This window comes from Phalacrocorax aristotelis, chromosome W, assembly GCF_949628215.1.
Source record: "Phalacrocorax aristotelis chromosome W, bGulAri2.1, whole genome shotgun sequence".
In the NCBI taxonomy this organism is placed as follows: domain Eukaryota; kingdom Metazoa; phylum Chordata; class Aves; order Suliformes; family Phalacrocoracidae; genus Phalacrocorax; species Phalacrocorax aristotelis.
The window spans coordinates 7,673,437-7,694,436 of record NC_134310.1 but is presented as its reverse complement, the minus strand read 5'-3'; the positions used below and the strand labels follow the sequence as shown (position 1 = coordinate 7,694,436).

Sequence of the window (21,000 nt, the reverse complement as noted above, 5' to 3'; positions counted from 1 at the left end):
TTCACTCGCTTGGTTTCCTGCTGGGGGTGAGAGGTTTGGACACTTCCAGAGAGCGCATGGGGCCAAAGGGACAGGAGCCATCACCAGAAGACGTTATGCTTAACCTATCATGTGCTATCAGCTTGCTCCCTCCCCACTCTCCGTAGGGCCGCCAGGGCGAGCGATGTCGGATGGTCCTGCTTGCCGTGTGCATGTCCCCCAAACACACACTGCAGTCGGCGCCCTTGGTGCTTCGAGCCCAGCTCATGCTCAGGTTGAAATGGACCTCGGGGCTGAGAAGCAACACCCCAACCTGGCCCTGGGGCATCCCAGCCCGGCTGCTGCCAGTTCCCCTGCCTGCTGCCCTACGCGGATTTCACTGTTGCCCCTTTCAGCCTGGGTTTTGCAAAGACCCAAATGTCCAGGGAGTCTCACCTTCTGGAGAAGGTATTTGAACAGACACAGGGAGGGCACGCGGTTCCTCTTCACAATTAAATGATAATATTCTCTCCCTGGCCCAAACTCTTTCAGAGCTGCTGCCATGTCCCATTGTGAGGGTACTGCATTTCCGTTTGGAGATTTTACTTTGTTGTCCTTGTTTAGCTTTCCCTTGTACACGACTAACGATGTGAAAAGAGTCGAATCCTTGATGCAATGGCAGGAAGTCGAGGCCAGGAACAGAGGGAAGAGTCATCTTGAATCAACGCATATTGAATTTGTTTGGAAAATTCTCAGTAAAGAACTAAACTGAAAAAAAAAAAAAAATCACTTTAGCGTTTTAATGAAACCACAGTGGGTTTTGAAATGGAACGTGTTTTCAAACTGAAACGTTTTCCTTATTTTTAAAAAAATTTCAGAATTACATATTTGATTGACACGTTTTGCTGCAAGGGAGCTGAGTTTCAGATAGCAGGCTGGCCCTGTCCTCTTCTACCCTGCACTGCTGGGGCAGATCCCGGAGCCCGATGCCTCCCAGGAGAGAAGTGGCCAGCTCCTGGGAGTGCACTGGGTGCTAGTGAGCAGGGTTGGGGCACCCACCCAAACCCAAAAAGCTTCAAAGCTGGAATAGAATTGTCCTTGCTGATTTACCACATTTCATTGAAACCAAACCTCTGCCCCTGCTCAGCAACTGCCCCTTAGTTAAGGGACAGGAGCTATCGTTTAAAATCCACACTGAGTCTCAGCCCAGGTAAAGTGAGTGTTCTGCAACACAGATCAGAGGTATCCTACCTGTAACAGTGGGTACTTCCCATTTCAGAAGTGTTGCATGAGCCATGGGATCTTTTGAAGTGTTTTGGATGTGAACACATCAGTAAAATGGAGGTGCAGTATTTTGGAGCCACCAAAATTGTAAGTGTTCTTAACGCTGCCCTCTCTTCTTTGCAGATACGACATTTGCATCTACAAGAACAAACCGTGCGGCACCCTGGGTAGGTAGGATTTTGCTGCCCCTTCGGCAGCACTTCTCACCAGCACACGCATCTTCGGGAGTGTGGCAAGGGCGGGCTGTGCCATCCCCCTTTCCTAGCAAACAGGCTGAGGGGAAGTGCTTGTCCAATGCTACCGCGAGCACCAGCAGCAGAGCCAGGAACAGGCCAGTGGTTTCCAGCCCACTTGACTGTGTACTCTCCTTACTTCTGTAAACACTAAAAGCAACAACCCGGAGGACAGATGGGCTCTGGAACGCTTCTCTGTTGTATCCCTGGGTCAGGTCCAGCCTGATGATTAAGAGCCACTCGCATCTAGGGCTGGTCCATAGCCTAGTGGAGTATTCCTGGCTTAGGAGAGAGAAATAAGACTTTTTTGTGATGACTACAAAGGGAGTTCTTTATTTAAACTGCTAGACACAGACAGACCCTGCAGCTCTCTCTGGCTGTAGCTCCTAATTTGTCTTGCCCTGGTCTAGACTAAGCAGTCAGGAAGGGATTACTGCTCTGAATCACTGCAGTTAAAAATGAAAAGTTGGTGAATCTCTGGCCTGATGCATCTGCAGACGAGGTGCCTGGGAGGGAGGTAGAGGCTGGAGGTGCCATGACAGATCAATTCGTTCCTTTAGCAAAGACTGTTCCTTCCCTGGCCTGGTGCAGCAGGCACAGCCTGTGGTGGTGGGATGGTGTAGGGGCAGAAGGTTGAGGGACTCTGCTGCCATGATTCGGGGGGATTTCTGCATGATCCAGCCCTCCAGATGGAGTCAGGCTAGATTCCTGATCACGGTGGGTGTCAGCCAGAACCAAGCGCAGATGATCCGCTTGGATCCTGGCTTAGTCAGTTGTCCAGGCAGCCCTGGCCGAGTTGGGATGCCCAACTGCAGGTACAGCTGATCTCAGGTTCCCCACCAGCAGTGTCATTATTGTGACAAGGACTGCTCCCCCTCTGCACACAGTCTGGGGCTTGGATATGAAATTCAGAGGATTTTGACCCATTCTTAGCATTTCTGAGCCTGTCATTGTTAAGTTAGTTGACAGTGCTGAATGACCATATGTCCGCAGCCTGTAAGAGCCATGGGTCCCTCCCAAAGCAACAGGGGGGAAGAAACTTGTTATTGCCAGCAGGCTGTGCTCAGTATTAGCACATCAGTCAGTCCCCAAATAGCACCCATGTCCCCTGCAGATGCTTTGTGCCGACCCTACGTGACAGCTCTGTCTGTCTTCCCTAGGCCTAGCCCCCGTCGGTGGGATGTGCGAACGAGAACGAAGCTGCAGCATCAACGAGGACATTGGCCTGGCCACGGCCTTCACCATTGCCCACGAGATTGGCCACACGTGAGTACTGTGCCAGCAGAGTCCCTGGGAGCGGCCGTCACAGCAAAGGGCCCCTGTTGGTTTGTTCCTGCCAACAGGAGCTGAAAAATCCTTCCAGTGCATGATCCAGCTGTGTTGAAAATGCAGCAGCTGATCACCCCTCTATTGCCTTGGTGATGCTTTCTAGGTTTGGCATGAATCATGATGGGGTCGGCAACAGCTGTGGTTCCCGTGGGCAAGAAACAGCCAAGCTCATGGCAGCTCACATCACCATGAAGACCAACCCGTTTGTGTGGTCCACGTGCAGCAGGGATTACATCACCAGCTTCCTGGAGTAAGGAATCCATCTCACCTTGCCCTTCCTTCTACCTCGCAACCAGTACACACCTCCAACCTCTCACAGTCACTTGTGAGAAGTGGTTAAAGCCAAAGAAAAGCCCCCAAAGCACACAGCCCGTGTCTTGTCTCCCAGCACCTCATCCTATCCCAAGAGGCACGTGCTTTCCTTCTTTCTTTACACTTGCCTATGGTTTGCTTGCCTGCTGAAGATACTAACCCCGTTTACCTTGCAGCTGTGAGACCTTTATTCAGGTTCCCCACTTCGAGAAACTTTGGGGATCTTTTGAATAAGACCTTAAAAGAATGACATCCCATCTGTTAGGCACTGCCAGTGAGGATTTGTGGTGTTTTGCTTGAGCAGGAGGGTTGGCCCAGATGACCTCCAGAGGTCTCTTCCAACCTCAGCCAGTCTGTGATTCTGTGAAATAAATAAATAGCTTCTGGAGGCATTTGGATGTTTCTGAAGTTCAGCCAAGACTTGCAGAGATGGGTTGGTGTGGTGGAGAAAGAGGATCTGGAGACAGGACTGGGTCTGCATGGTGTACGCAGCTTCTCCAGACACTCAGGAGGAGAGTTTTCAGGTGTGAACAAGCAACCTAGGAGAAAGGGGGTTGTTTTTTTTTCAAAGCACCTTTTAGGATTCAGGAAAAGGGATTTAGGCTCCTAAGTCCCAAAGTTTCGATATTGTCACCTTGCCCGAGTCATGCCTCTGCAGCCTGAAAGAGCTCTCGTCCACGGTTCAGGCAGTCCCCAAGGTTTCTGTCACAAAACAAGTTGTCAGGATCAATTTTGGTGAGGTTTTTGGTAGGATACAGGCACTACCTAATAGAAGGACCGGGTAGGACTTGAGTCACAACTTGAAAAAGCAAGTGTGTGGGGTCACTGTGGTGGGAAGTCCCCAGGGAGTCTGAATACCAGACCTCTACCAGAGGCACTGCTGTTGTAATGCTGTGAGAGGGGCAGTGAAGGTGAGCCTCCCTGAGGAGCTGCCGCCTGCCCCCCGTCCCACAAAGCTTGGCCAAACCGAGCAGTTCATCACCAAATCCCACATCTGGCAGCTCATGCTTGGCCACAGCAAAACCTCTCCCACTTGCTCTTGACTCCTGGACGTGCACTGCAGCAAGGCACGTTGCATGGATGGCAGCAGGAAAGCGCCAAGGCAGAGGCTGCCTTGTCCTTGGGTAACCCCAAGGTCTCAGCAGGGCTGGCAGAGGACAGCAAGTTCATGTCAGCCCTCTCCACGGTTTGTGCTTGCTGACCCTGCCTGAGCATGGCCCCAGGAGCCTCCACTGAGATGGGGCCATGGTGCGTGCAAGACCCCAGGACACAGGGCCAGGGGAGTGGTGACAGGAGCTTTGATTTAGGGAGAGCTCGGAGAGCAGCAAGGAAAAAGTGAAGGAAAGGCATGTTTCTTGCAAAATTTGGACGCTCCTGCAAACCTCTGGCATGCAGAAGGATGGGCTTGGAGAGCAGGGACTCTCTGTGCTCAGCACCACCAGTTACTCTTAGCTGGGGCTATGCAGCCATCGGGTGGGAGGGCAGCCCTCTGCCTACCCACCGCCCTGGGGGTCCTGGGCATGTGTGTGCCTGCGTACTGCCCTGTGCTGTCTGCTGGGCCCAGGACCTGTTGGGAGAGCCAGGGGCTGGCAATAGCTTGTAAAACCCTCAGATTAAAACTTCTAGAGTTACGTAGGAATAAGCATATGCTTTCCAGCCCCGAGGGCAGGCATAGAAAGACTTCAGAGCACTTTCTCAGCACTGGTTTTGCTCAGAGGAGGCTGGTAGAGTTATCCCCGCAACCAGCCAAGCATGTGAGAGCTCAGCCCGTGTGGAGCTGGGAGTGCCTGCTGCTGGTCCTCCACCACAATGCTCTCCTACAAGCCTTTCTGAGCTCTAATTTTCATCTCTTGTTTCTAGCTCTGGAATGGGATTATGCCTGAACAACGCTCCTCCCAAGCAAGACTTTATCTACCCAACGGTGGCTCCAGGACAGGCCTACGATGCAGACGAGCAGTGCCGTTTCCAGTACGGAGTTAAATCTCGCCAGTGTAAATACGGGGTAGAGAGCCTTCCTGCTTTACTATCGGTTCCCAGGGGGTGGAGGATGGGGGCTACAAGGGCAAAGGGGCCATGGGGCCATTCCTCTGCTGCCCACATCGCTTTGCTGTCCTGCTTCAAACGAAGGGCACTGGCACATTCCCTGTGAGCTTTTTGCCCTGCTTCCCTGTGAGAAGACAGAGGTCGTTTCCCTTCCACAAAGGTTGACCCCAGCTCAGTTTCAGTCAGATTGTTCCTATGGGAAGAGATCTCTTGCCTCTGTCTGATAGCGTGGCTGCTGCTGGACCCCAAGGTTTGCAGCTGAAAGCCAAGCTGCAGGCCCTTCATCCAGACTCCCCTCTCAGCAGGCTTTGTACACAGACATATTTTTTTCATAAACCTTACTAGAAGTCATTAAGCCGCTCACACTTAGAAGGAGAAAATTCTTTCTTCCAGATGAGGTGGGTCGATGTGCTGTAGGTCTATCTGAGGGACAGCAGCCCACCAAAGCCACTCCCATCATGCTGCCATCCCCTGATCTTTGAATCCAGGAAACCACTGAAAGGTTGTTTCAGGAGAAAAGATCTCAGCCTCACATTTTGCTCTTCTTAATGTACTGGACATTGCCAACTACCTGAGCATAGTGGCGAGGGGGAAGCAGCTGCACTGAAGGGCTAACAACTCCCTAACACATCCACTTTCCCATAGAGAAAACAGACGAGCCAGCAGTGAGATACATGGACATCTGTGGTGTCTGATGAACACACATCTATGTGTACCCACGCCAGTCCAAGCCCTGGAAAGCTGTGAAGGAGGAGACACAGATCAGGGTTCAGTTTCTCTTGCAACCATGTAAATCCAAGCCAAATGCTGCCATTGAAGTGTGACCTAATGTGAACCAGTTTATCGCTCCGAGTGTTCACCCATTTAGTATGGTTAAGCACTACACCACCTCCTGGTGGTCTCACCAGCTCGTCCTAGTGAACAAAAGTCAAAGCTTGGCTCTCCCTGGTCCAGTTCTGTCTTTTGATGTGGCCCAGGGGCCCAGAGCCTGCTGGACATGGGGCAGATGCAGTCTCATGAGATGCCCAGAGCCATAGCAGAAGGCTGGGTCTGAATACTGTGGTCATGGTATCTCATGTCGGGTGTTACCAACTGTGGCCTGTACCCCTCCTCAGCTGAGCCGGTGGAATGGAATGCAATGAGCTAGGCAGTGGAATGGAAACTTTCCACATTTACATGCCTGTTTCCAAGCTAATTTTTAACTTGGGCAGATGCCTCCTGTATATATACAAGTGTCACAAAAGCACAAGATGTCCTTGTGATGACCCATGTAGCCCAGCCCGTCTTGCATATTTTTTGGGAGAAACCCAAAGGGCGTAAGGGCTCAAGTGTGTGCAGATAAGTCTGGGTAAATGTGTAAGTCCACCCATCCTATGCCCATATAAACGGACTCCAGGGTGATGGCACAAACACAGCAGGATCCCTTCCTCTGTGCCGGTACAGGGTGGATGACGAATAGATATGATGAGGACAGTGTGAACAGATGTCACTGGCTGAAGCTGGGGAGTCCTCTCCCTTGGGGACACAGAGAGAAGAGACTATACAGGAGCTCCTACTTCCCAGCAGTCATGCTGGCTCTCCAAGAGCAGTATGGATGGGTAGATGCCTTTTGAAGATGGGAGAGGCTTTCTCCTTTCACTAGTTAAAGCCAGCTGTAGCTGGGCTTTGGCGAAGGAGTTTGGAACCGAAATGCTTTTGCACCTTGGAGCTGTAGCAGTCGGTGCAGACTCCGCAGTATTTTCCTTTGTCAGCTCTCCCGGTGTCACTCTGCTATCACAGCCCCAGGAACAGGAGGGAAGCAGAGAAATCCCAGGCTCGTCTTGTCATCCCTCTTGGTACCAGCACAAAGGATTCCCAGTCGTTGAGTCAGTTCATCCTGCGGGGATATCGGTTACTGTTTAGAGCACAGCCCTTGGCGGGGCGGAGGAATGCCTTGCTGGAAGGCTGAACCAAGCCTGGAGTTGTGATGAACAGGCTGCTACCTGACTGGAGGCAGGCGGCCGACGGCAGCTGCCTTGTGGGTCACGCTGCCGTAGGGCCAGGCAGGAGGCCTGGCGGTCGCCGTGCTGCCACGGGAGCACGCAGCACAGAGCACGCTGTGTCCTTCAGCCCGAGCTGCAGCATTGGTGTGCTCCGACAGTGGCACCGACGTGTGCTGGGAGTGTGTTAGCAGCAGCCATGGTTGTTTGAGGTCTGCTCTCACATCACGAGACAGTTTCCTTCATTGACAATGTGAACGTTTTTAATACTTTCAAGAACCACCTAAGTCGTGGCAAGGTGCTCTCTGAAAAGCAGCAAGTTTTCTGTAGACTTGTTTCAGTAGGAATAGGAGAAGGATAGTGACCTGGCAGGAAACTCAGCTCTGGATTTTAGGTGCTGCTTTGCAGTTTGTAGGTGTTGAAGTCCAGCCTGGTTGATTTAGTGGCAGAGCAGGCTCAAAGGACCTGGACTGTCTGATTTAGCAGCTGTGACGCCTTTGCAGAGTCTCAATTGTAGACCTAACTTTTGGGTGAATTCTGGAATAGCCAAGAGAAGCCTTTTGTTTGCTGGTGCTCTGAGAGGTCAGATGGGCTGAGCTCAGGATCTGCAGCTCAGGAAGCCTTGTGGAAAGGGGTCTGGAGTCCTCAGACCTGTATCACTCAGTGGACCCAACTGCACCTAGCAGAGACTGGGAACAGAAGTACCCGCTTCTGGAGCTGCTAAAGGGCCAGCTCAGTAGCTGGCATTATCTTTATTATTCTGATAATAGCTCTTAATCTTCCAGAGAAGTCTTCCAGAGAAGACTGCTAGGCTGGCTGGAGACTGTCAGCACACAAGCTGGTTGCACTGTGACCTGCAGTGCATTCCTCTAGCTGATGCCATGTTGATGCTCCCAGGGAGTCCCAGCTTCCCACAGAGGCAGATGTGGCTCCGTGTGGCGGCTCTGGACCCACGTGGCGTAGGGATGCTCATGGCAGGTGCTAGGAATGGGCCCTTGTGCTCAGCCTCCACTGCACAGACCCAGAAAAGAGAGCATCCCTCAGCCCTGGGGAGAGGTGTTAGGCAGAGCACAGCGGGATTAGCTCGGGACTCACCGGGATGTCTGAGGATGTGTGTCCTCTGTCACACAAAGACCAGGTTTGGCTGCGCAGCTGGCTGGGGAGCTGGCTCTGGCTCCTGAGAGCAGTGAAACCTACAAATCCAGGACCCCAGCCACAGGAGAAGCTCTTAGGCTTAGTCCAGAGAAGGGAGTGAGCTGTCAGCGGCCTTGGGGGTGACTGCATCTGGCAACACCTTGCAAGATTTTATCTGATTTTCCCCCTACCGTGCTGAAAACACTCCTGTCCCTGTGTCCCAGCCCAGCTGGTGCTTCTCAAGAGCACCGGCATGCTGCTGCCCCAGCCTCGCAGCCCCTAGCACAAGCAAATCCTAATCTCAGTTTTGTTTCTTTGTCTCTTTCTTCCTCCCTCCCCCTCTCTCCCCCAAAATCTCTCTTTCCAGGAAGTCTGCAGTGAGTTATGGTGTCTGAGTAAAAGCAACCGCTGCATAACCAACAGCATCCCTGCTGCTGAGGGGACCATATGCCAAACCAACACCATTGAAAAGGGGGTAAGGAAGCCCGGGGCACCATATCAAGTTGACAGCGAGTGGTAGAATTCCTCTTCCAGCAATAACCAGGATTATTGTTTGTGTTGGTGAGCACAGAGTTGATTTAAAAGCACCCACCAGCCTGTCCTCCCCTGCCTCCCACAGCCTGGATCCACCCCCACTCTCCCTGCTGGTGCAGAGGGAGGCTGGGATGTGCCAGGGAGCCCAGGGGCCCATAAGCACCGTGAAGTACAGATCATCTTGCATCTTGCTGGAAATGCAGAATAAGAAGTCCCTGATCTAGCAACCTTGTGCCTCAGAGGCACAGTAAGGTGACGTCAAGCTACGGTGTAGGCTTTAGATGAACATCTTGTTCTCTGGTCTGCTGAGGTTTCCTGGCTGTCCTGAGAAAGTGATTTTTGCCCCAGTTTCCCCAGGAGGGACAATAAGTTTTTAACATGCTTTCAGAGGAATGCATGAAAAACTGCCTCGCAAGGCTGGATATGATGAAACCTTCATTTTTCATACTCAGCTGAAAGAGGAGGGTAGGATTTTTCACGACCATATATTTTGAAAGTGAATTTTTACTGAATTGTTCATATCACTTCATTCCCTGCACCTCCTACAGCCATTTGTCCCAATATAAAGCAAATGTGTAGCACTGTTAAAACAAAGTGCCTTTGCAAACTGAATAATAACTGAGACAATGGAGAATCAGGGCTGGGACATTCTGCATTAAATGGACATTTGTTTTTCCACTAGAGGAAAAATAATTCCCAAGAACTTAAGAATAATTTCAAATCCTTAAGAAGCTGGAGAAGCTGGTGTGCAGGAAAGAGGACAGCTTTGACAAATGCTTTATTCTTTGCAAACAGTCGCCTTGGTTCTGCCAGAAATTAGATCAAAGAAGAGTAGAGAGCTCCTGGGCCTTGCACATTCCTGCTGCTGGAGATTTACCATATACAATGGCAAATTTTTTCTACCAGTCATCTTATTTTACCAGCTTTTCCCACTTTTAGATATCTCTTTTTTTTTTCCCCACTTACTAGTTGTTTTTTAACCAGGGTTCTTCAAAAGTTCTAAGAGAAGTTATGTGACAAGTAGTCACAGCCCCCAGGACTCATGGGAGCTATTCCTAGTGAAGCTACTGACTCAGTTTGAACCCCCAGTTACCTTCCTGTGCTTCTATTTATCCTTTTGTATATGTGAGTTAATATACTTGGGTGAAAGAAGAAGCACCTTTGTATTAAGTTTCTACACCTTCATCAGCTGGTGTCCCTGCGTTCGCTGGCCGGGGGAGCGCTCAGACCTCAGCCCTTGGCTGGAGCAGTGCTCTGAGGTCTGCCCTGGCTTCTCCCTTTCTAGCTGGGGAGAGCAGAGGGAAGGATCAGGGCACAGAAGCTATTTAAGGCTGCAAGATTAAAAGAGAGATAGAATGAGTTTCTGTGCTTTGCCACCCAACTGAGGAAGCAGAAGACTGAGCCAAGCTCTGTGGGAGGGTGGCTGTGCCCACACCCCAGACCTCTGGATGTTTCCTCCTCCCAAAATCTCTGGTTTAGTTTTTGGTTTTGGGTTTTTGGTTGTTTGTTTTTTTTTTTTTACGAATCCCCCATGGCTATTACACCTTCACCTGTCTTACCCCAAGAACCCACAGTGGGTGACTTCAGACCCTGATCTTGGGGTTGTTTCTGCTGCCCTGGGGTGGCCCCAGCAGCCTGGCTGCTCAGACAGCAAGTTCACTGTCTTGCTGGCTCCTTCCATGCCCGTTTTGGTTTTCTTTTCTCTCTTCTTTCTTTTTTTTTTTTTTTAATTTTCCATTAATCAAGCACTTGTTACACAGGTTGTGGTCAGCACACCCTGTGAGGATGCCTTTCATTACATATCCTCCCTCCCTGCAGGACCCTAACTCTACCTGGTCTCACAGCTGGCCTATGTCCGTGCTTGCCACAGGAGAGTGAGCCAGGGTCCACTCCCAGCAGCCAGGGTGCAAGGACAGAGCCCATCACAGACACTCTCAGGAGCCCTGAGCACGTGGAGGGGTTCGCAGGGGTTGGGCAGGCTCCTGGGTCCCTCCTGCAAAAGCAGCAGCCCCAGTAGCTCCAGTCTGGAGCATCAGCAGGAACTCCAGCAAGGCTGTGCCTGCAGAGCATCTCCTCTGCATGGGATCGCACCTTTGGAAAGGTGCTAGTGTGCAAGGAGGTCACTAGCTGAGTGTCCTGGGAGGCCATGGTTCATTTTTCCCTGCCGGCTGTGCTGCCCGTGGAAAGCCTGGCTCAGGAGCCAGGAGAGGCTGTGCCAGCAGCTCCAGGGTGGGTTATCAGCCCCTGGAAGGAGCGCACAGCGGTTTCTTCCTTCCTGGGATTATCTCAGCCCCCGAGGCATGGTGTCCGGCACCATGCCCAGAGAACGGCAGCAGGTCTGGCAGTGTCCCGCTCCTTGCGTCACTGTTGACGCCAGGGGGTGCAGGACTCTTTCCAGGTCTGAGGGAAATCTTCCATAGGCAAGTTTGCATGAGCATCTGTCACCAACAGGACAGAGACAGGACAATTCTTCAGGGATCCTCAGCAGAACAATCACACAACAACATTGTTGTTACAATCAAAACTTTATTTTAACCTGCACCTTCTGCAGATTGGGTCATTTGAACACATTAACCACAACTTGAGCTCCCAGTACACATCCAAAATTTGCTCCATCCTGTGAGGAAGCAGCTGGCGGTGGAGATGTCTGTGCCCCCCAGGGGTCCTGGCCCTGCTGCCCAGCAGCAGCAGCTCCCGTCCAAGTCCCACGCGGGACTTGCTGCTGCACGCTTTTATAAGCAGTGAGGTGTGTCTCTGTTCACATGTGTTGCCCTGACCCAGGTGCCCAGGACCCCTTTAGAGAAGTGGGGATGTGACCCACTTGCCTGTGGCCACCTGCCCCACAGGACAGTGCACCAGGGGTTGGGAGTGGGGGCACCAGTCCCAGCATCCCTGCGAACCCCGAGTGTGCCGCGTGCACAAATGGTGACACTGTGACTAGGAGAGGGTGCCCGGGGAGAGGCAAACGCCCTCTGCAACAGAGAACTTGACTCCAAGGCCAGCGCAGCTCCAAGTCCAGATTTCACAGGATCAAACCAGATCCCAGCTCTGAACTGGCTTCCATGGCCGACAGAGGCTGGGGAGCACCCTGGGAGGAGGAGACTGTATGCTAAGGGTGTTTGAAGCTCTATCTTTCCCCAGTGGTGCTACAAGAGGGAGTGTGTGCCTTTTGGCACCCGACCGGAGGGCGTGGATGGTGCCTGGGGAGCCTGGTCGTCCTGGGGAGAGTGCAGCAGGACATGCGGCGGAGGCGTATCGTCATCCATTCGCCACTGTGACAGCCCGCGGTAGGTGTATGTGTGCACGGCCATGTCGGTGTGGCCCTGCCCTGTCCTGGCTGCACGGCATCGCTGGTTGGGTTAATGGGGAAGGCAGCAGCCAGGTGATTGTGCAACCCTGCACTCAGTTCCCAGGAGGGTCTCAGCTCCTGCACACAAATCCCCTGTCCTGGTTTCACAGCAGCCCAGTGCTTTTGCCTTTTTGCTTTTGGATCTGCAGCCACAGACCCAGAACCACTTGGACAAGTCCGCTGTGCACGTGCAGCTGAGTATGTGAAGTCTGCTGGGGGTCTGCGCTTCTGCAATAGCCCCTCCAGGCAGGATCCGTCCTTGCAGCAGTGCAGGGTTGGGAAAAGATATGGTGCTCCTGCACGCTTGGGGCAGCTCCCTGCCACAAACGTGGCTCGCTGCCCTGAGCTTGTTCTCCTGTCTCATTCCCGGTTTGGCAGGCCCACGATCGGAGGGAAGTACTGCCTGGGAGAGCGGAAGCGGTACCGGTCCTGCAACACCGACGTGAGTACTCATAGGTTCAGGGAGAGGAGCCCTGGTGGGCCAGGAGGACTTTGGTGGTGGGGCAGGCAGCACGGCATTGCAGCATGGCTGCAGGGTGCTATGTGCAGCTGTGGGACCCACGGGAGGAGGGGGCAGTGTGGGGTGGGGGTGAGCCATGCTGTGCCGGCAGCACTCCCACAGTGGGGAAAGCCGAGCAGGACGATGCACGCCTGCACCGGCTGTGAACTGGCTCAGAGGGTGGGTGGGAGGTATGTACCTGCAGGGCTTCAGCATCAAGAAGGGGCCCGAAAAGATAACAAGGAAAAGGGGGAGAGATCAGAGGCTTTCAGCACTGACCTGACAGCCGTTGCCTCTCACCCGGTGCAAGTGCAGGCCCGGTCAGGTGAGAGCAGATCACGAAATGCACCATAGCACCCCGCTTCCCAGGGCCGGGGGTTAAACCTCAACAGGAGCAAAGAGAAACAACTGTGCTGGAGGGAAGCTCAGTGAAGCTTTGGATCTAGGGAAAGGTAGCTTTAACATCCACAGGCTGGTAGTGAGGAAAACAGGTGGCTCCCCATTGCTTCGCACCTAGCTTTTAAAGGATTGCTCACGAGAGCAAGCGTTGCATCTGCAGACAGGCCAGCTGGGGCTCAATGGCTCATGCCATTAGTCTTCAAATAGCGTTTAGCTTTGCAGAAAGGATGCTCCTGCCATGCTGCAACAGTGTCCAGTTGTCCGGGCTGGTGTCCATCTCCTAGAAGGGATGGTGTTAGTTGCAGCTGAGAATCCTGTAGCAGATAAGGCAGGCTGCTCCGAAGGTGCTGATTGCTGGCTGTGTGGCCGCAGGACTGCCCGCCGGGCTCCCAGGACTTCCGAGAGCTGCAGTGTGCCGAATTCGATAACGTCCCCTTCCGAGGAAAGTACTACACCTGGAAGACATACCGTGGCGGTGAGTGCTGGGGCTGGTCTGAGCATCCCCTGGCTCAGGCAGAACTGTAACAGGGCTGTGCAGGGCTTTGCTCTCCCCCATTCTCCAGGGACAGGTTTCATGGTCCAGGTGGTCTGGTGGACAGTTAGTCACCATCTCCACTAGCCCAGGTCCCGCAGGCTGCCTGCTCTGTGTCCCTGGGGTGTGGATCGATGTGCATCTCTCCAGGCGGCTGCCCCACAACCATCCTGCCGTGCCCTGGCTCACTGACCCCGTGCAATTGCTCTTTAATTTTGTTGCTTTGCTAGAAACAATTCCAAAAGCATCAGAGTTGTTTAACTTCTTTTCTCGAGTCTCTTTCCTTAACTGCTGAGTGAGAAAAGAGGAAGACAGACAAGAGAAGGGAGTTGCTAGTGTCTGGTACTTGATGGGGAGAAAACAGGGCAGCCCTCCCTGCACAGGCAGGTAAAGCTTCCAGTTTCTGCACGGGCAGAAGGGAGGCAAACCAGTGGATGCTCCAAAGAGCAGCGCTCGCCTCTTCCCAAGGTCAGTCCTCCTGTGTCTTGCAGAAGTGTCTAGAGAGGAGAGGGGGTGGGATGAGGCCTCTGTGGCAGAAATCTCTTAATAATGAGAAAGAACAGCGCGTCTCCTTCATGTAGTTAATGAACTTGACTGGGGAAATCCTTCACAGCTGTGTAAATAAGCATACCTCCCAGCGGGGCTCCGGCAGCTGGAGCAGATGTGCTGAGGCTGCAGGGGATGGATCAATAAAAATGTAATAAAATTGCAAAGCAGTAAGTCAAACAAAGACCCCAATGGATGCCAAGGTGGAAGACAGCCCCGCAGGCTGGATCTGCCCTCGCTCGGACCTCTCTCTTCCCTAGGCATGGCCCAGTGGTTTGTGTCCAGGGGACAGTTGGCCACTTGAACGTTGGCCAGTGAATTGTAATCTGGCTCTGACGCAGATTTTTGCTTTGGCTTTCAAAAAAAGCCCCTTCCCCTCTCTCTGCTTCATCTTCCTCTTCCATAAAATAAGATGATGAAACCCATCCCCTTCCCAGGAGGCTGTGAGCATTGGCACGATCATGTCTTGAAGGGGCCTGGGAGCTCCCTGTTTCAGCTCTCCATGTTGGCTGTGGGTGATGGTCATGAGGAGCCAGGTTCCTAAGGTTTTTTTATTCAGTGTCAAAGGGTATCACTGTCTGCCTCTGCAGGGGCCCAGGCAGGGAAACATTCTCATGAGCAGAGAGGTGCTGGAAGCTGCAGCTCCTCAGCCTGTTCTGGGAGCCAAGCCCCTGTCTGGGAGAGCCCCTGTCTCCCAGCCCACGAGAAACTGTGTGTGCTGACACCCACCTGCCTGGGAGCTGTCAGCCGGGACGAGCAGGGCCAGCTCTTCATGGCACGGGCTGTCCACACTGGACCCTCAGATCACTTGGGACCATGGAGGTGGCAAGGTGTCACCTACAATCTTTGCCTGAGTCTGGGTGCTCTGTCAGGATTGGGGAGACCTGATTGCAGCCATTCAATACATAAAGAGGGCTTATAAGAAAGACGCAGAGAGACTTTCTACCAAGGCCTGTAGTGTCAGGACAAGGAGCCACAGTCTTAAATGGAAAGACAGTAGGTTTAGCGTAGACATAAGGAAGAAACGGTGTACGATGAGAGTAGTGAGACACTGGAATGATTGCCCAGAGAAGCTGTGGATGTCCCATCCCTGAAAGAGTTCAAGGGCAGGTTGGACGGGGCTCTGAGCAAATCAATCTAGTTGAAGATATCCCTGCTCATGGCAGGGAGGTTGGACTAGGTGGCCGTTAAAGATGCCTTCCAACCCAAACTCCTCTGTGATTGCATGGCTCCGAGGTCAGCAGCACAAGTACTTGCGTCTTCACTTGCCTGCGGGATTTTGTGATACTTGGTGTCATTTGGGTGTCAGAGGTACATCTGTGGGGGAGGTGGGGAGTGTTCCTTACACCTCCACCCTCTCCATGTCACAGACCAGACCCCCAGGGAACAGGTCCCTCTTGTCTTCCCCTTGCCGCAGGTGTTTTGCCCCTGCAGCCCCTGTGCTAGCAGGCATCCCTCCCCTGGCATCGGGAGGCAATGAGGGCTGGCCATCATCTCCCTCGCTCCCTCCTGGGCTCTTCCAGTGATGCCCAGAGAGCTCTGGCGAGGCGAGTGTCAGTCCATCCCTCCCCACTGGGTGCAAGCAGCCCCGCCCCGGATCCATCCTTGTTGGCAGCCTCGTCCCTAGGCATTCTGCCCTCCAGCTGGTAGCATATCCGCTCTTCAGGTTGTTTTTGGGCACATGACCCTGCTTTGGGAGCCATTCACCACCTTGGCCCCCTGCTGAGCCTCTTCTCACACTCAGCTCAGCCACCTCCTTCAGCACTGCACCCTCGAGCCACCCCCTCGCCGAAAGGTACGGTGGTACAGGGGAGCTTGCGCCCTTTGCCTGTCAGACGCCGGCCTCACATCAGTCTGGGGAAATGACCTGAGCATGGAGTACCCCCACCCCAAAGACAAGGAGTACCCCGCTGGCTCAGGTCGGGGAGGGCACCAATTCTGCAGGGAATTTGGGAAGGGAAGGAGCCGCTCACGGAAAACCTGACGCCAGCCACTGGGTCACTGGCAAGTCGAGGTCGGGTTTTGCATGGGGCCCATACAGCATGTTTTTCTGGCAGTGATTTATAATGGTCCTGGAGTCCAGACCCCATGACTGCGAGACACAGCCCCAGCGAGAAGCGCTGAGCTCAGCCTTTCAGAGCTCAACAGTCAGCAGATACCTCGTGGAATGCAGCTTTAATTGTTTGTTTATTTTGTTTTATTCACTTAGTTATTCATTTTGCTTTTGGCGGTTGCAAGAGCCAAGGGACAGTGGAGCAGCTCACGGGGCTGGGAGAGGGATGGGGAGGAGCAGGGGCTTGCAGAAAACAGGAGATTGCTCATCATAAATTGTAATGCGCTCTAATTCCTCTATGGGACAGGGTAGGCAGGAGGAACAAAACATTCTTGGAGGCACCATGTAGCCAACTGAAAATATTCTATTCCATTTTAATAGCTATATCAAAGATTAAAAGGAGTACCTACCTGCAGCAGACCTGGCTGTTGCTGACCTTAGACTACTCAGCCCAAAGCGAAGGGTGGGCAGCTCTCTGTGGGCCAATGCGTGGCTGGGGTTTCACCTCTCTGGGTGGGGGGCCAGGGACCTAAGTGGCTGGATGAGGACAGCCGGCGGGGATTCATCCTACATGGAGCAGCAGCTGGGTGGCAGCATGACCACAGGACCCCACCTCCCAGCTCCACACATGGACCCCAAGTCCAGCACCCACTGTCAGCTCTTGCAGGTAGGAAGGTGATGGAAGCCAAGTTCCCCCTGCTCAGCGGCTGCTTCCCAGTCTTCCTCTGCACACGCGAGGTGCTTGGAGCCACCGGGATACAGGGCCTGCATCGGCAGTGATGGGTATTCGCCAGAGATTGGCCAGAACTGGGGCAACTGTCCTGGCATGGAGGGCTTGCTCTCGTCCACGCACTTTCTTCTCTCTGCCGATATCACATCAAAACAAGGTTAAATTGTTAGGGATGTAAGTGTGCGTGCATGCATAAATCCTCCTGGGCTCCAGCAAGGGGAGGGCAATGAGGAAACTCCCCAGGAACACTCTAGGCTCTGCAACGAGCCGAGTTCATGCACTCACACCATTTTTGCAGCCCTGTAACAAAGTCAGGGCACTTAAGGCATAGGAAGAAATTTCGCCTCATGCTGCCAATCCCCAGTCTTTTTTTTTCCTCTGGCTTGTTATATTTTTCATTCCAGTTTTCCCACAGGCTCCTCTTTCGAGGCTGTGATGATTACACTTGGGGCTGCTTGCTGCTGGCACCAGCCTGGGCACGGGGCAGCAGTGGTGAGGAGCTATGATAAAAAGAAGGATCATGGAGCCAGTTGTGAGCTACTAAAATGGAGCCAGGTCTGGGAGAGAGGCAGAAACAGGCTGTGGCAGGCATTAGCTGCCCACCAGGGAACTGCAGCAAGGTGTCTGCAGTGGGCCTTGCTTTTCCTTGTAGCTAGAGACAAGGAAGGGAATAGGGAGTGCATCTGAATAGCTTAGCTAACCCATCTGAAAGCCCAGGCTTCTGGCTGTTTCTCAGCTCCTGCTTCCTTGCACAGTCTGCCCAGCACTCAGCGATGGCAGGAGAGAGTGCAGCCTTAGAGAGCTGCCCATGGGCAGGGACGAAGGGTCCCATGCAGATGGAGTGCACTGCTGCACGGCCAGGAGTGAGGTTGCCAGCAGGAGAGATGCTCCTGAGCCACCAAGCGCTGGCTAAATCACAGATCTGTCTCGGGAAACGCCCTCACAAGCCCCTCTCCCAGGCTGTTGGGACAGTTGCATGCATGGGGTGGGGCTTGGTGGCACAGCCTCTCCGAGCTGGGAGCTCCCACAGCCAGGGTAGGTCCCTCCTGACTCGTGTTTTCTTACCTTGCTGGTGATGTTTTACCCCTGAGGTCTGGCTGGACAGACCTGGGGTCCAGGCATGCCGAGTTAGATAGCTGTGAGTTTTCAGGGTTATGCTTGTGTTGTTCCCCTTGGTGGCCCCAGAGCTCCCTCGCCAGGCAGGGGGAAGCTTGGGGTGCTGCAGAGGGGGTTGGGTCTCCAGAAGGAGGGTTGATCAAACACCTTCTCTAGGGGCTTGCCCAGGCATGCTGCTAGACAGCATGCCTCCAAGCTGCTGAATTCCCCTTTCGTGTCTCCTCCTGCTCCTTCATCTCCTGGCTCTGCTCTTTCTTCCCCCCAGCTGTGTTCACATGCTCGCGGGCACATCTGGGCCACCCCCCCCCATCTGCCCATTGATGTGCTGTATCAAATTGCAAGTTTTGCAGATTTCGGTTGCTCCTGACCTAGGTGCTTCCCAGCTCTGGCACATGGCTCACAACTGTTGCCGGTGCCTGCAGGAGTGAACTGCCACAGCTCAGGCATGCACATCTCTGCCAGGGTCATGCAGGCTGTTGGGTCTTCTTGAGAGGCTCAGTAAAGGCAGCAAATGTCATGATCTGCACAAGCACTTGATAAAATCCAATGAGAGGAGGCAGGAAACTGCTCTGCTCAGGTGTCTCCTTCCATAACCAGTCCCACGTCCTGTTCCCAGGCACTGATAGCCAATATCTGGATATCCAGCCTCTGTTCCTTAGACAGTGCTTTGGTAAGAGGTGTTGTGAAGCAGGTATTTTAGCTATAACTTGAGCATCCTTTCCCTTCATTCTCACACTGCTGTCATTTTCTTTGCTGTGAAGGACTCAGTATCCACCAGCCTTGAACAGAAAGCAATGGTTGCTCTGGCCTCGTAACTGGTCTAGGAGCTGGAAAACTTGGTTGCTGTGGTCTAATAGCTGAAGAACCTTGGACAAGTTACTTAAGAGCTGCTGCCTCAGTTTCTCTGTCTGTAAAATGGGCACAAGGGTGTTGATGGCCCTTATAAAGTGCCAGGAGACCCAGGAGTGACTGACACCAGATAAGAACAAGCCAATTTGTTTTCTTTCTCACCACATACAGCCTGCATTTCCCAGGCTGTGCAGAAGGGACAGTGTCTCATCATGTGTTGATGTCTGTTTCAGGGGTCTTGACTCGGTGCTGATCAATAAGGAGGGTGCCTGGGTCCCTCCGTGGGTCCCTCCACCTAGCAGGGACATCCTCCTGGGCACCTGGAGCTGGGCAGTGGGCCAGGCACAGGATGGAGGTGTGGGGAGCCTGCAAGTAAGGCAGCCATTATCCAGGTCTGGCTCTCCACACCTTTCCTCTCTCCTTGGTGGTATCATTTGAACCTCTGCTTCTTTCCCAGGGGGTGTGAAAGCCTGTTCCCTCAACTGCCTGGCCGAGGGTTTCAACTTCTACACAGAACGAGCCGCAGCCGTGGTGGATGGGACACCGTGCCGGCAGGACTCCAACGACATCTGCGTCAACGGGGAGTGCAAGGTGCTGCCGGGGTCTGGGACAGGCTCAGGATGGGGAGGCAGGGGCAGAACCCAGAGCAGGGGAGTGCTGCCCTCCACATGCCTGCATGGACACGGGCGTCCCCCTGCCCGGGCACCCAGTTCACCAGCAGGAGCAGGAGTATGTCCACCTCTGGGCTTGTGTCCATCCGCTTTCCATGGGTGTGACACCACCAGGTGCCACATTGGCCTGTGTTAGTGATGGGGCTCTGCATTTACAGCCCTTGTAGTCCCAGGCACTTAGTATTTCCCTTGAAATGGGATCTGAAGGGCTATAAAAGTTTAATTATAGGAAAGCACTGTGGGAGTGGTGAATGTCCCCTGGCAGGCAGGCAGGCTCCCTGTCTGCCTCCCTTCCCATGCCTCTGGGATCTCTTTTTCTCTATGGGGCTGAATACACTGCGGAACGAAAGGGGGACTGCACCATAGGTAGCCACAGCCACACTGGTGACACGTTTCCTAGCCCAGGTACTGTGGCAGTGGGGCAGAGCTGGAGGCTTCATGTGGGCTTGCTACTGTGATGCTGGTGCTGAGGGCACACGGCTCTCCTTGGGCTGCTGCAGCCCTACCAGCTCCACACGGGCACCCTAACCTCTGCCTTGTCCTGCAGCCATGGGATTTCTGCCTGTGCCCCCCAGCCTTGGAGAGAGACCCCCCAGAGCTGGCAGATTGGTGGGACTGGGCAGAGATGATGTTACTGAGCACTGCCTGGTGTATGGCGCAATGGAGGGGAGTGAGGTGAAGCCCAGGGGAGTTCCCTGCTCCCTGGGATGCTGCAGGTCAGGTGTGGGGAGGACAAAGTCCCACCAGGATGGTTAATTCCCTGCTGCTCCTTCCTCCAGCATGTGGGCTGCGACCGTGTCCTGGGCTCTGACTCAAAGGAGGACAAGTGTCGCGTGTGTGGGGGAGACGGCAGCTCCTGTGAGACCATTGAGGGCGTCTTCAACCAGTCCCTGCCAGAGGGAGGTAGGGAGCAAGCGGCCTGGCCAGCACAGCCAACATCACCCACCCTCGAGTCCCTCCTTGGCTTTACGTGCTCCTGGGGATGCGTGGGACAGGCAGGGACATATCCCTGGGAAACACCTCAAAGGGTAGGACCAGGCTGCAACAGGGAGCAAATCACTCCTGTTCACTGACCAAGATGCGACATAGCCACTGCTGGTACCCAAGTCCCTGACACAGAGCACCAAGCCCCTTCCCTGCTCCCCAGCTCCCACTGCCCTCAAGCCAGTCTGTGGAGAAGCCCATGGAGATCCCAGCTCCACAGCGTGGCCAGTCCCATCACAAGAGCCCGCACCACAAAGCAAAGCAAGCCACTGTCCTGGCAGGCCAGAGTGCTTTTTATGTTTCATTGCAGTGGGCGGCTGAGCAAACACCTCTGCACTGCCAGCACATCATTTAGTGTTTACACCATGGGTAACAGGGTGGCACAGGCTCCCATCCAGCTCAGGGCAGGGTTGGCTCCAGGCTCGGAGGCCGAGCTTCGCTGCTTACTGGCCCCGGGTTGTCTCAC

The 21,000-nt window shown here is 53.7% G+C and overlaps 1 protein-coding gene across 6 annotated transcripts in view; it reads left to right on the top strand.

Annotated features, from left to right (window-relative positions):
- Positions 1-21,000, top strand: part of ADAMTS10 (ADAM metallopeptidase with thrombospondin type 1 motif 10) — a 77,172-nt gene that overhangs the window by 48,418 nt on the left and 7,754 nt on the right. For 5 of the 6 annotated variants that reach the window (XR_012657637.1, XM_075076700.1, XM_075076703.1 and 2 more), the window contains exons 8-17: positions 1,366-1,409; positions 2,636-2,741; positions 2,908-3,054; positions 4,977-5,118; positions 8,640-8,747; positions 11,948-12,093; positions 12,534-12,597; positions 13,426-13,528; positions 19,337-19,470; positions 20,330-20,453. Coding sequence is in view for 5 of the 6 variants with exons in the window: in XM_075076700.1 (XP_074932801.1) it covers positions 1,366-1,409; positions 2,636-2,741; positions 2,908-3,054; positions 4,977-5,118; positions 8,640-8,747; positions 11,948-12,093; positions 12,534-12,597; positions 13,426-13,528; positions 19,337-19,470; positions 20,330-20,453 (1,118 nt within the window). In the remaining variant the exon portion in view is untranslated. The remainder of the gene's footprint in view (positions 1-1,365; positions 1,410-2,635; positions 2,742-2,907; positions 3,055-4,976; positions 5,119-8,639; positions 8,748-11,947; positions 12,094-12,533; positions 12,598-13,425; positions 13,529-19,336; positions 19,471-20,329; positions 20,454-21,000) is intronic. The other variant, XM_075076702.1, reaches the window with a different exon arrangement.